At 37.8% G+C, this 14,025-nt stretch overlaps 1 protein-coding gene across 8 annotated transcripts in view; it reads left to right on the plus strand.

The window, feature by feature from the left end:
- PRDM2 (PR/SET domain 2) overlaps positions 1 to 14,025 on the plus strand; it is a 118,874-nt gene that overhangs the window by 26,564 nt on the left and 78,285 nt on the right. For all 8 annotated transcript variants that reach the window (XM_032300456.1, XM_032300461.1, XM_032300454.1 and 5 more), the window contains 2 exons: positions 2,974 to 3,091; positions 4,839 to 4,942. In XM_032300456.1, coding sequence (XP_032156347.1) covers positions 2,974 to 3,091; positions 4,839 to 4,942 — 222 coding nt within the window. Of the gene's footprint in view, positions 1 to 2,973; positions 3,092 to 4,838; positions 4,943 to 14,025 lie in introns of those variants that run through there.

Below are 14,025 nucleotides of genomic sequence, written 5' to 3' on the forward strand. Positions count from 1 at the left end.
AATATCTACCTCAAATTCAAGAAATTCAGATGCATTTGGAGAAAATACTTTCTGATAGATGACCCTGCTTTTTTATTTATTTCTATCCCTCCCCCACCTTAAAAAAAAAAAAAAAGCTTTAAGTTAGCTTACAAAGAGCCATGTACTCATTCAAGTATTTAAGTGACAACAAACATTTGAAATCTCCTGCTAAGCACGGGGAACACAACATTGAATAAGATAGACACCATCTGTCTTCACTGCAGTCTCACAGAGGAGGCACACAGTAAACACAGAGCTATACAAATAAGCATTTGCAATTGTGGTAAGAGTTATGAAGGAGAACTAAGGAAGAAAAGAGGGTGGTTCTATTTAGGCAGTCCAGCCCATGAGTCTACCTTCTACTTCTCACACAACTGACTTTCTAGAAATGTTCCAGGCAGTTTGCAGCCATAGCCATTGCCATGTTGAGTCCAGCAGGGTTGTGGAGAAGGGAGGGAGAGCCCTGGGTCTGCCCAGCATCTGGGTTGGGCTGCTGTGAATTGATTTGCTACTGTTGTAGCTGGGTCCTTTTGTAATGTGAAGGATACAAAAGTAACAGAAAAAACTTTCCTCTACTGGGTGCATGAGCCCAAAACAAAAACTAATGGGTCTAAATTACTAAAAGAGTAATTTAAAAGAAAAAAAAGATAAAAAATAATGAGTTGACTTAAAACGGATAAACAAATGGATAGCATTTTTTCTTATTTCTTTTTCCCATGGCATCTCTGCTGAGGTCCTCTGTGTTCTCGGGTGCTTCCGAAATTTTAATACATGTGGTCTCCAACTTGTACTCAAGTTACACATTTCCTATGGGAATGACCATTCCTGCCTTAGATGCCATCTCCTACTGACATTTCCATGGAAATATGGAAGTTTTAGGGCAGAGGTCCTTAGATGGTATTCCAGCAGAATCTTAAGTGAAAACTCCGTGATGTTAGTATTGACTAGGCACTTGAATCATAGATAAGGGGTCAGATCCAGGCTTTGAGCCATTTAAGCAGTATCCCTAAGCTCTAATTTCCTGCTCTGTGTGGCAAGGAGGAGACACTAATAATATCTAACTAAGGAAGAAAAGAGCCCTTTTGGGCTATTTGGAGTAAATTCTACCCAGCCTGTAAGACAGCACAGTGCCTTGAGCAAGGAAGTTCTCGGTGAATATGAAGTTGTCATTAGTATCACTGTAAAAGTGCCTGGAAGTACCAGTTTAGGTTAGCAGACGAGGTGACTCTAACTGTGCTCCTGGGGAGGATAAATGGTGCTGAGTCTTTACCTAGGGCCCCAACAGAGACGGAGGAAGAAAACCCCCTTTTGCTTTACTAAATGGCCAGTGCTGATAGGAAGCCTCACTCTGGCAAATATTTGTTAATGTCACTTACTTATCAGTGATTTGAAATAATTATTATGTAGCTTAGGATGCCAACTACCCGTGTAATACCTTTTCCCTCTTTGGAAATAAATTGTTCATATTTCCAAAAATCCAGCTTATAGATTAAAAATTTAAAAATGGGGGCACTATATTTAGAAGTGAAAAATTCCTATGCTTAATTTATTCGCACTTTAGCTAATTAAAGGTACTGTAGGACCATTTTCTGGGGCTAAATGACTATCTTATGTTTTGGAAAATGTTTCAGGGATATTGTTGGGACAAAGGTGTAAATCAAGCAGGAACAAAGCATTTGTGTGTCTGAAACATAGGCTCAGTTGGCTCAGCTCTGCATGAGAGATGAACCTGTCTTTAGATGCCCTCTCTTGGGCTCTCCAACTTGAAGCAGGCCAGAGAATAGATTACCATGTTTATAATGACTGTAAGATTTATTTCTCTTGAAGTAGATTGCTGATATTTAATAAACTAAAAATTGAAATGCTGAGAGTATGCCAGTTTGGATGATATTCTTTTCTTGGTACATATATTCTTGAGACTACAAGAGCTTCGTTGTTGTGGGAACAATTAATCTTTTTTTGTTTGGGGTTGACTTTTGCCTATGTTGGTTCCTTTAAAAGTCCGGGAGAAATGTTTCTTTGTGCAGTGAAATGAAACACACTCAGACTACAAAACCCATCATTCTTAGCAGTATCATGATATGCACATCAGTTAGACTTGATAAGCGCATCAGCTCTGTAGGATATATGATGTACCAGTTACTAGACCCTTGGCGTTCCTTTGATTTGAAAGTTATTTAACAAATAACAGTCATATTCTACCAGTTGGCTCAAATCTCTCCCTTCCTTACATACTTACCTAGTAGTAATCTTTTCTTAAGATTATGATGAATTCCAGCCTAAACTTTGATAAGTAATTTTATAAAATTATCTATTTCTTAGCAACTCTGTGATATCCTGGTGACTTTGCTGTTTAGTGACTTGGTAAACAGTGGTAAATTACTGTTTCCTGGAAAAGGCGACACTTACAATGAGGGACCACAATAAGTTGTTGTGTTCTGGGGTGGAATGTTCAAGCTCCATCCAGTTAGGGGTTGTTGCTGGAGGGCGGCATGAATGGGGAGGGTTGGAGGGCCCCAGTAGCCTTTGTGGTGTATGCTGAAAGCATTCATTGAAGTGGCCAGTGTTGGTTTTTATTTTTTAAACGTGTTAAGGTACTGATGGTAGCCTTTGATTTAAAAGTAAGCTTATGCTATATTTTGCTGCCAGATTCTGTTTGAGTTTAAAGCAGTATGGTGCCGGAGATGATTATATTTTGGAAATGGCCACAGGTGGCTGGAACAAAATAGAGTAACACAGACATGCTTGAAGGTTGCAGGGGTTTCCTTTGGACACTTGCAAACAAGCATGAAAGCAGCTCCTCAAACGCTTGACATGTCGTTTTGGTCTGGCTTGCCAACTTCAGGTTTCGGTTACATTTTTGCATATTTGCTTATTGAACCAGAAAAAAAAAAACCCCACAATTTGGGTTTTCTTTCTTTTGCTGTGATCCTTCTATTTCTTGACTTGCAGAACACTACGGAGCCTGCGGTGGCCACTGAGACCCTGGCTGAGGTACCCGAACATGTGCTGCGAGGACTTCCGGAGGAAGTGAGGCTTTTCCCATCTGCTGTTGACAAGACCCGGATTGGTGAGTGCTTCTCCTGTCACGGAACAAGTCAGGCAGTAAAGAGCAGGTGGCAGTGAGGCTTCCTGCAAGGGCATGTCAGGTAGGGAGCACACCATAAAAGCAGCGGATTTACCCTTGACTTAGAAGATTATATGGTGTTGATGCATTTTCCAGTCAAGAATCCAGTTTGGACACGGATTGTAAAAATAAAACCAGAAACGCGCGCGCGCGCGTGCTAGCGCACACACGCGCGCGCACACACACACACACACACACACACACACACACACACACACGCCACATGCCCCATCCTTCATGACTCGCCCAAGTGTCCTCCTCTTCTGAGTCTTCCTGCTGGGCCTTGCCCCACAGAACGTGTTGTTCCCGTCTCTCTGATTTCACTGTGACTGGAGTGTGATTGTGCCATTATATTCACTTCATTATTTTGTAATTGTTTTTATACTACCTGTCCCTGTCATTGCTTGTGGGTGCCTTTATTTCTTATTTATCTTTGTGCCTCCAGTTCCAAATACTTTGTGGACTCTCAGTAGATACTTGAATGAATGACGTGCTGTGAGTGTATCTAAATTCTGGCTGGGATTTCTTGAATGCAAACCAAGCTTGTGTGTGTTTGGTTTTTTTGTGGCCTAACCTTTAGACAGAAAACTAAGGAAGTAAATTGTAAAACTTTTGTCAAAATACAGTCTTAGAATATATCATATTTATATCCCTGTTTCTTTTTTTAAGATACACTTCTGATACTCCAATTTATATGTACATATGTGTGAAAAAATTTTAATACATGCTTTAAAAAATTCTCTTTGGAAACTTATTTATTGAGCAGTTTGAGTATATTGTTCAAATTAAAGTGGTTGATTTTGTAGCTCAACTAATTGATTGTCAGAGGTGTTGTCAAATGCAGTTAATAGCAGACTTACAGAAAAGTGGAATTTGTACATTCTAGCAGGATAGGACTGGCCCAGCCTTTACCTGCCATTCTGTACCTGAGGAAACTGAAGCCAAAAGATGAGGGAAGCGATCTAAAAGGATGCTGTGTGCCAGTTCCCTGGACTCCTGGGCCAGACTCCTGCCATTTCACAGACCGCTTTGCTCATTATATCGCTTTCTGTTATGGTCAGTGCATAGAAAATAGAAACAACCCTAAGAATACTGTCGATGAACAGCTATTTTGGCTTCTGGAAACTCTGAAAAGTGAGCCATTCCAGTAGCTAAGTTTTCAGGAAGTTTAGTTAGGCAAGAAAGGGTTTTCCACTTTAAGCAAATGAACTTCAAAAGTATTTATTCATAAAACTCTATTTCTAACCCTTTATAAGAACAAGTCATGTTCATTAGAGACAATCTGAACTTTATAGACAAGCAGACAGAGGAGTTTAAAAATCAGTTGTAGCTTCACTCCATTCCAGTATTTTTTTCTCTTCAGTTGTTGTGATTGTGTTAGTCAAGTATTTGTGATCCTACTGTATGGGTAGTGTTACATGTAAAACATTTTAATAGTCTAGAAAACATTCTTTTCTAATTATAAAACAATCTAAGCTCTTTATAGAACAGAAGAGCATAAAGAAGAAAAATAAAAATCTCCTCTGAGCACTCGACTTAATGTGATTTAACTTGATCTCAGGCTATTTAACATTAGCTTGATTTAGGCAGTTTAGCCTTTTAACTATTTTGTGAAGCTTAATTGATTTTAATGGTTTCAATCTTTAAAATAACCATGATACAGTATAAAAATACTGATTTTATTTTCTAGGTGTCTGGGCCACTAAACCAATTTTAAAAGGCAAAAAGTTTGGGCCATTTGTTGGTGATAAGAAGAAAAGATCTCAGGTTAAGAATAATGTATACATGTGGGAGGTAAGAAGTAATGCTGATTCTTTATTTATCAGAGTTTTATGAAATAATTATTCTGTTCTCTCAGGATTTGATATTTTGAAATTAAAACAATCATTTTATGTGTTCTTTAAAATCAAGAATATTTTTATTAAAGAGAAAATGTGTTTCCCTGGATACAGACTGCTATTTATATATGCTTTTGTATTTTGAAACTGCTTGGCTGTCCTCAACAATAAATGTCAAATCCATGTGTTATATTGCCTCGTCCAGGGTGTTTTGCTTTGCAACTAAGACCTTGACTTCCTGTTTGATGGTTTGTCACTGTACAGGCTTCCAGATATACCCCAGAAAAGACACTCTAGGGTGGCTGCAAAGAAGGCACTGTTAGGTTCTTCTCTATATTTTAGAAAGTAATTTCTGTGTTGCTAGGATATTCAGAGTTGGATATATTTAGCATATGGCACATATATAGAGCTTGCAGTTTTTCAGAAGTTTTTCGTCTATGAATTTCATGTTCCCCCAGCAGTCCTGGAAGACAGCAGGGCATCTGCACATTCCTTTGAGAGGAGAAGCAGTCAGGAGACAGAGCAGAGCTCTCCTCCATGGGGCCTCCACTCGGGAGGCCTGTAGATGCAGAACTAAATTGCACGTCTCCTGCCTCCCAGGGAGGCAGTTAAGGTTTTCATTGCATTGCCTGAGTTCAGATCCTACCTCCAGCTTCGTGACTTTGAGTAGGGTACATAACCTCTAGGCTAGAAAACTCTCAGTTTAAAAAAGAGAGATAAAAAGTATCTCCTAGGATAGTTGTGAAGATAAAATTTGTCGTTGTTGCCTTTGTTTTTCCCTGGGGTATTGCATAGGAATTCAGCATTTACGATGAATTTAGTTCAGGTCAGTGCCCTCTGGAAGCTTCCTGAGTTCTTCAAGGAGCTCCATGGTGTGACTCCTTTTCAAAACAAGCTAAAGTTTTGGATGGTGAGGAAAAGCATTCCTATCAGACTGCCTGAAATTGAATCACATCTGTTTTTCACACATTAACATATAAAAGCCTAAAAAGCATTGAGATTCAGACATAGTATGACTTGATCATTGTTGAAAATTTGGAACCATGACTTATTAGGAACTTAATTTCTTCTGTAAACTTATTAACATCCCATTGTTAATATAAGATACTTCTTATATACTATACTACTAGAGTTTGCAAATCTTTGATAAGAATCCTAGTTCTTATCAAGGGTGGCTTTTGTCTTCCTGCAATTAAAAATATCTCATTCAGGTAGTTCTGACTAAAAGGTATACATTTGATACAGAAACCTGTAAGCCTTTTGCTCTGTTAGAATAAAAGTCAATAGATATGACATACATGTGTAAGTATGTATATGGCAAAGGAAGTATAAATTGTAATGTACATATTTCTTATAAAGAAGAAAATGAAAACTAAGGTAAGACTTAGTAGTTTCCCATTAATTTATCCCAACTCTGCTCTTATTATCCTCAGACTTGCATCAGAATGCCTTGTGGTAGTGTAGCAGAAACGGCTTGTCATCAGAATCTCATCTTGGCGCTTGTCCTTCCATCAAAGCCCTTAAGACCAGCTTATCTTTTAGCAGCAGGTCCTAGACCCCAGCCAGAATTCCATTTTAAAGCTAATCTAAGACAAAGTGTTAAATTGCTCTCCTTGAGCCCTTGATTATCTAACCCAGTCTTAAGTCCTCTAAGCTTTCACTGAAAACGTTTTGTTAAATCAGAAATAACAGGAGAGAAACAGTAGCATATCCTCAGTGTGAATGCACAAAATAGATTCTCACAAGAGGGGAGCGTTCTTCGATCAGTTTCTGACGGGGAGCTGCTAGCTAGCTGGTGCTCGGGACTTGGTGTTTCGGTTCTCTGGACTTCCCCATCCGCGCTGAGTAATCTGCTGTGTTTTAAAACCACCTCTGATAAAAGCCTTTCAGATTGACTTTTATGGGACTCAAATTGCTTCTAATTAACAGAACTTTCGAATTGTTTGGATAAGAATTAATTTAGTAAGTTTTTATTTATTTATTTTTTACTACGCTTAGAATTTGGAGCAGTTTTAGGTTCATCACAAAATTGAGCAGAAAGTACAGATAGTTCCCATATACCTGCTACCCCGACACATGCCCTCCCTTCCCCACTGTCAAAATCCTGTGGCAGAGTGGGGCATAGCCCAGGAACCTACATTGACACATCATTATTACCCAAAGTCCATAGTTTATATTAGCAGTCACTTTTGGTGTCATATGTTCTAATAAGCCTTTTACAATTTAAAATTAATATGTGCTCACTGCAACACAATAGAAACAATACAGAAAAATATATACAAGAATACAAAGATCATTGAAACTCCTACCATCCAGGTGCAACCACTGTATGAACATCTTCTTGAAAGTTCTTTTAACTCCCTGCTTCGCTACTTCTCTTTCTTCAGCCTCACACACACACTGGTACATGTACAACCCATATGTAGAAATGTATGCAATTGAGATCAAACAACACATGCAGTTTGTAATGCGATTTTTTATTTCAGTATCTTGTGGACATATCTATGTCAACTACTTCTTTATGTTATTTTTCCTTTCTTTTTTTTTTTTTTTTTTTTTTTTTTTTGAGACAGGGTTGGAGACAGGGTTTTGCTCTGTCACCCAGGCTGATATGCAGTGCGTGTTCACAGCTCACTGCACCCTCCACCTCCCGGGCTCAAGTGATCTTCCTGCCTCAGCCTCCAGAGTAGCTGGGACTACAGGCCTGTGGTATCACACCCGCTAATTTTTGTATTTTTGGTGGAGTTGGGGTTTCACCATGTTGCCCAGCCTGGTTTTGAACTCACGGGCCCATGAGCTCAAGTGACCTGCCTGTCTCAGCTTTCCAAAGTGCTGGGATTACAGGTGTGAGCCACTGTCCCTGGCCTATTTACATCATTACTTCTTATGCCCATCCGGAATTTCATTGTATGCCATTCATGATTTATTTAACCAAGCCTTATGTTGGACATTTAAATTGCTTTAATCTTTTTATGATTATAAATAATTCTTCAAAGTATAAAACTCACTGTATATAAATATGTGTTGACTTATCTGATTGTCTTCTTAAGATAAATTTCTAGAAGTATAAGTGTTGTCAAAAAGTTATATACATTTTAACTTTTTATAAATTTTGCCAAACATTTTCCCTTCAGAAGGATTGTACTGTTAATTATTTATACAACCACCAACAGTATATGTTTCTTGCCAGCCTTTTAAAATCCAATATTGTTAATCTTTTTAATATTAAATACTTTAAAAGAAATCAGTTTTTATAGATGAAAACCAGTCGTCATTACTTCTAATATTTGCATTTTATTCATTCAGGCAACAAATTTTGAGGTCAAGAGGATAGAGGGAAGAAGTAGAATTGCATGCCAGTTAAAATTAATAGAGAAATTTTCTCTGTATAATGAGAAGACTTTAATGTAATTTTTAAAAGAGATATAAACATTTTTTATAAGTCAGCACTGCTGTGATTAAATATTAACAAGTGAGTTTTATAGTCCTCGCTATCTCAGTTCTTCTGATTTCAAATTATTTGTAAGTTAAAGTTGTGGGCAAGAAGAAGAGAGAGAAGTCAACCAGCTGATTCTGCAGAAGCTTTGCTCAGAAAGTACTTTTCAACTCTCAGTGCTGCTTCTCAGCAGTAGGGAAAGGTCTGGATCACCAGGGAAATACAACCTGCCACCTGTTTATTACAGTGCTGGAGCCAAGAATTGTTTTTTACATTTTTAAATGGTTGGAAAAATAAAAATGTTTTGTGACATGTGAAAATGATACGAAATTCAAATTTCAGTTCATGAGTAAAGTTTTATTGGAACACATCTGATTGTTAATTTAAATATTATCTATGGCTTCTTTTGCCCCATAATTACAGAGTTGAGCAGTGGTGATGGAAACCATATGGCCTGCAAAACTGCACATATTTGTGTGTGGCCCTTTACAGAAAGTTTGCTGAGCCCTGGTCTTGATGTGTGGGGAAGAGTAGCAGTAGGAGTGAACATGGTGATGTCTGGTTTCAGGTTTGCCTGGAAGCTGAGTGGCTAATAGCAGTGCATAGGTTTTGGACGAAGTAATTAAAGGTGGGATAGCTATGGAATTGGTTGTCATAGAAACAGATGAGCTAATTACATTCCTCTTCTCTCAGCTACTGCAGGACAGATGAGGACACTGAAGTCCAGAGAATTAAGTGATCTTTTTGAACAGGTTCACTTGTACTCAGATTGGCAGGTTGGTCTGGTGCAAAAAAACCAAAATTCTCTTTGAGAGTTTATTTTTTCATTCATTTAACCCCTATTAAGCTTTTAGCACATACCAAGCACTGTCTTAAGTTCTGGAACACCACGCTTGGCATACAATGTTTGCGGTATTGTAAACTACTGGTAATACCTCACGGAAATTTTTATTTGTGGAATAAGGGAATACGAGAAATAGCATAGATATTTCCACAGGTGAGAAATATGAGATCTATGTGGCTTCATGATGTCCTAGAATATTAGTCCTGGAATCAGGCCAAGAGCCTGTTCCTTGGTTGCTTATTCAGTCTTCCTCCTGTTAGCAAAGCCCAGAGGCTCATACTTTTTTGTGTTGTGGACCCTTTTGAGAATCTCTCCAGAAAATACACAAATGCACATATGTACACAACATTTTGCATGTCATTTATAGAGTTATATGGGATTCTTAAACATCTTTGGTCCACAGACAGAATTTCTGATTGAAGAGTGAGAATAATTTGTCCAGTGGCTGTTCACTGGGGACCTACTGTGAACCAGTCAACATTTGTTGTGCATCCGTTGTTGGGAGATTTTCCAGAAACATCGGTGTACTTACAGTATAAAACTTACTCAGTCTAATTTTAAAAGAGAGGGTCTGTTAGTGCTGCTTCGAGGGCTTGAGAGGCCACACTGTTTAATTTTTAAATTTGTATTTTAGAATCTCTATAAAAGTAACCTGTGTATTGGGAAATGTGCCCTGGCAGGTGGGATTATTGACATAAAATGTGCTGTCACCAATTAGATTCTCTTTTATTTCCTTTACTCTGCAATTTTCTGACATTTTGGAATACAGTGGTGTATTAGAATAGTTCTTAAAAGCAGCCTGTGATCTAAAGTAATCTGAGGAGTGAAGTAGTTGATACTGAAGATCCATTTTTGTCTGTAGTCACCAGAAAGTTACTTCTGTAGGATGTCAGTTTTATAATCCTCAACAAACCCTTCAGCTATCGAATTCTGTGACTGAAAAACAACTGGAATTTGAACATACCAAGAAGGTATAGTTATTTTCTAGGTAGCAGTGTCAATAAAATTCTTTATTTAAAAAAGGCTTTCATTGAAACACTTTTTTACCAAGGTGAGGTTATCTTTTTTTTTTTTTTTCTTTATTCCTACTTTTAAATGAGGGGTAAGTTCCTAACAGATTGGTTTGACTACAAATTAGATAATGTGTATGAAATTAGGTGATATAGACATCTCTGGCTCAGTTAATATTAGTTGAACCTGAACACCAAAGAAAAACACTTGGATTGGATGATGATGATGATTTTATTATTTTTGTAAAGTACTTTTAAAAAGATAACCAAGTAGACCTTATCTATCCACCTGTATGTTTGTACCTATTAACTAAATGTCTGAGGTGATAGATACCCTAAATAACCTAATTTGATCATTACATATTCTATGCATGTATCAAAATAGCACATGTACCCCATAAATAAGTACAATTACTTTATATCAATAAAGATTTCAAAAAATAGATGCTATAGATATTTTCCTCATTAACAAATATAAGTGGAAGTAAAAAAAGATTTCCAACTCAGTAATCTCTTCATTTTTGCCTAGAATCAGTTTTTCCCCTAATGTTAGAGGATACGGGCTGTATTTTGAATCAAGAAAGTTAGAATAATAATAGGAAAGGGTGCAGATTCCAGAACTGACTTCCAAAAGTTCTCTGAGTCAAGGTTTACTGACGGGGACTCAGGAGGTAAATGTGAACCTCCTGCCTGTCTTTTGGGAACAGACAGGGAAAGTGGGAAGCAGGGTGTAGATTACAACATTGGAATTCAACAAGCTACATCCCCAGAAAAATGAAAACGTGAAAAGGAGCCTCAGGAGGTGTGGACAAAGTAGGCCCACTGCAACGGGAGCTTGGACCTCCAAGAGGGACTCAGTCTCCATGGGTTAGAGCCCCAGGTTACATGCAGTGGAAGGGAAATCCGGACAACAGCCAGCGGAAGTGGTTTTATTGCTGTAGACTCTAACTTTGGAGAGCTGGTGTGAGTGAAGATTTCTCTCCACATGGGAGTTGCTACAGTCTGAGGAGGTTTCTTCATTACCTTGTCCTAATTCCTGAGTGGTTTCTATCAAAGTAAGTGGGTTACTGCAAGTTTTGATTGAGTGAGGTGCTTATAGGTGAACAGTTAAGGATTCAAATGATGGTATGTTTGCAGTGGCTGAATCAGAATTTTTTTTTTTTAATTTACAAATTTGAATTAATACATGTAACAGGTAGATGATAAGGAAGGCTATTAGTTATAACCCTCACTTTCTATCCCCTGAGGTAACGGTTTGGTTTGTTCTTTGTAAACCTTCTTCTATATAGCATAAATATTTTATTTTGAATGTGTATTTAAATTGGCATGAGTACGAAAAAGTTGAATTTAGATTATTTTATAGCTATTTCAAAAAGACTGGATTAAATTGAATGGAAATTGGGTGGTATGAAAATTATGTTCTGCTTGACCAAGAGTTACTACCCAGTCCCTGTCAGGTGGTAGAGGCAGAAAGGAGGTAGGGCCTGGTCAGCTTATGGGAGGCTAGGGATGGAAAGAGGGGTCTGGAAAGGGAGAATAGAAAGGCAAGTTGAGAACTCCACTCAACAGGACAAAAGGACCAGCCTCCCTCCCCCATTCCCTATCTGCATATTGTGTTGATTTTGGCAGAGGAAGAAATAAGGGGACCAGGTTTGAATCCCGGCTGTGATTTTTAGTGACTTAATTATCCTTTTGAAGTTACCAACCCTCCATAAATTTGCTTATTTGTAAAGGGACTTAGTAATATTTCATAGTTATTTTATAAATTCTTTTTTCCGTTGTTGAGACAGTTTTTGCTCTTGTTGCCCAGACCGGAGTGCAGTGGCTTGATGTCAACTCACTGCAACCTCTGCCTCCCAGGTTCAAACTATTCTCCTGCCTCAGCCTCCTGAGTAGCTGGGATTATAGGTGCCCGCCACCTCGCCTGGCTGATTTTTTGTATTTTTAGTAGAGACGTGGTTTCACCATGTTGGCCAGGCTGGTCTTGAACTCCTGACCTCAGGTGATCACCTGCCTCGGCCTCCCAAAGTGCTGAGATTACAGGCGTGAGCCACCACTCCCAGCCTATTTTATAAATTCTTTTTTTTTTTTTGAGATGGAGTCTTGCTCTGTCGCCCAGGCTAGAGTGCAGTGGCTGGATCTCAGCTCACTGCAACCTCCGCCTCCTGGTTTTAAGCATTTCTCCTGCCTCAGCCTCCCAAGTAGCTGGGATTACAGGCGCCTGGCTAATTTTTGCATTTTTAGTAGAGATGGGGTTTCACCATCTTGGCCAGGCTGGTCTCGAACTCCAGACCTCATTATCCACTCGCCTCAGCCTCCCAAAGTACAGGTGTGAGCCACCACGCCCAGCCATAAATTCTTAAGAGTTAAATACATCTAGCCCAATGCTTGGTATAGTGGTCATTCTCTTCCTTCAGTTCTTTCCAAGTAGGGAGTTTGAATTTGAAAGTTAGGTAACTTGTCAAAATTCATTTTTAATGGTACATAATTAGATACCTTTGCCTTTTTAAAAGGGAATGTTTTATAGATTAAATCAAGGAAAAGATCATTGATTATATGGCAGTATTTCTCTGGGATCAAGTCAGTTGCGTATTTGTTGACCCTTATAAAGATCTGGATATTAATTGATAGTTACAGGAAGCAAAGTTATGTTACATTTTGCAGATAGGTTCTGTGTGTCAGTCACTGAAATTAATTTGATTAGAAACAAAGGTTTGACCAAGTAAGATGGGAATTGTATGAAAACATATTTTAATCTCAGTTTTTAAACATACAGTTAAACTCTCAATAAAAATGAGAAAGCTGCAAGATTTTTAGAAATACCTGTGGGGGAAGAGGAAGATGAGGAGGATTTTAGCTTAGAATTCCACAAACCTTGGCTACCTTCATTCAGACTTAGGTTTTCATTCAGAAGACTAACTTGCTTTTCCCATCCTCCTTCCTTTTTTGTCATGTAGAATGTATTAAATTAGTGGGGGAAAGACAGAAGATTAAAGAAAATAAAAATTACAGATTATCCCCCTTCTCAGAGAAAACCATTTTTGACATTTTAATCTATTTAGTTTCAGATTTTTCTCTTATATTCATGTATTCATATACTTAAAACAAAAATGATATACTTGAAAAATACTTTTTATAAATGCTTTTATTCAGTCATCAATGTGTTAATTCCTTTATGCTGATAAATGTATTTCCACAACATCTGATTATTTTTGCTGTCTTCTAATTGCAGAAATAATGCATGTTTATTGGAAAACATTTTCACGTATATAGTTATATCTAACTGGAAATAAATCTTGCCGTATAATCTAATTAATCATTTGTACCACAGTACTTTTTAGTGTCTTAGGTTTCAGCTCTATAAGTGGACCATAATTTACTGAGTTCATTCCGTATTGTTTGCCATTTAGCCGTCAATTGGAAGCAATTTATAGTAAACCACACTGCTGTGAACATCTTTGTATATACATCTGGGTACAATTGTCCAGTGATCTCATCAGAATGAATTCCTACAAGTGTATGTGCTGGTTTGTTTGTGTATATTTTAAAGTTTTTTTGTTTGTTTGTTTTTTGGTCAAGTGTGGCTAAATTTCTTCCAAATCAATTTGTTTTCTGCTTGGCAGTGTTTTGGGGCAATATCTGTTTTTTTCCACTCCCTTTCCTATCTTTAAAATTTTTTTGTGTGCCCATTTAAAAGGTTAAAAGTGTTTTACTTTCAAGTTATTTTTTTAATAACTAAGATTAGTATT

This window comes from Sapajus apella, unplaced genomic scaffold (assembly GCF_009761245.1).
Source record: "Sapajus apella isolate SASKATOON/1434 unplaced genomic scaffold, GSC_monkey_1.0 scaffold43, whole genome shotgun sequence".
Taxonomy (NCBI): Eukaryota; Metazoa; Chordata; class Mammalia; order Primates; family Cebidae; genus Sapajus; species Sapajus apella.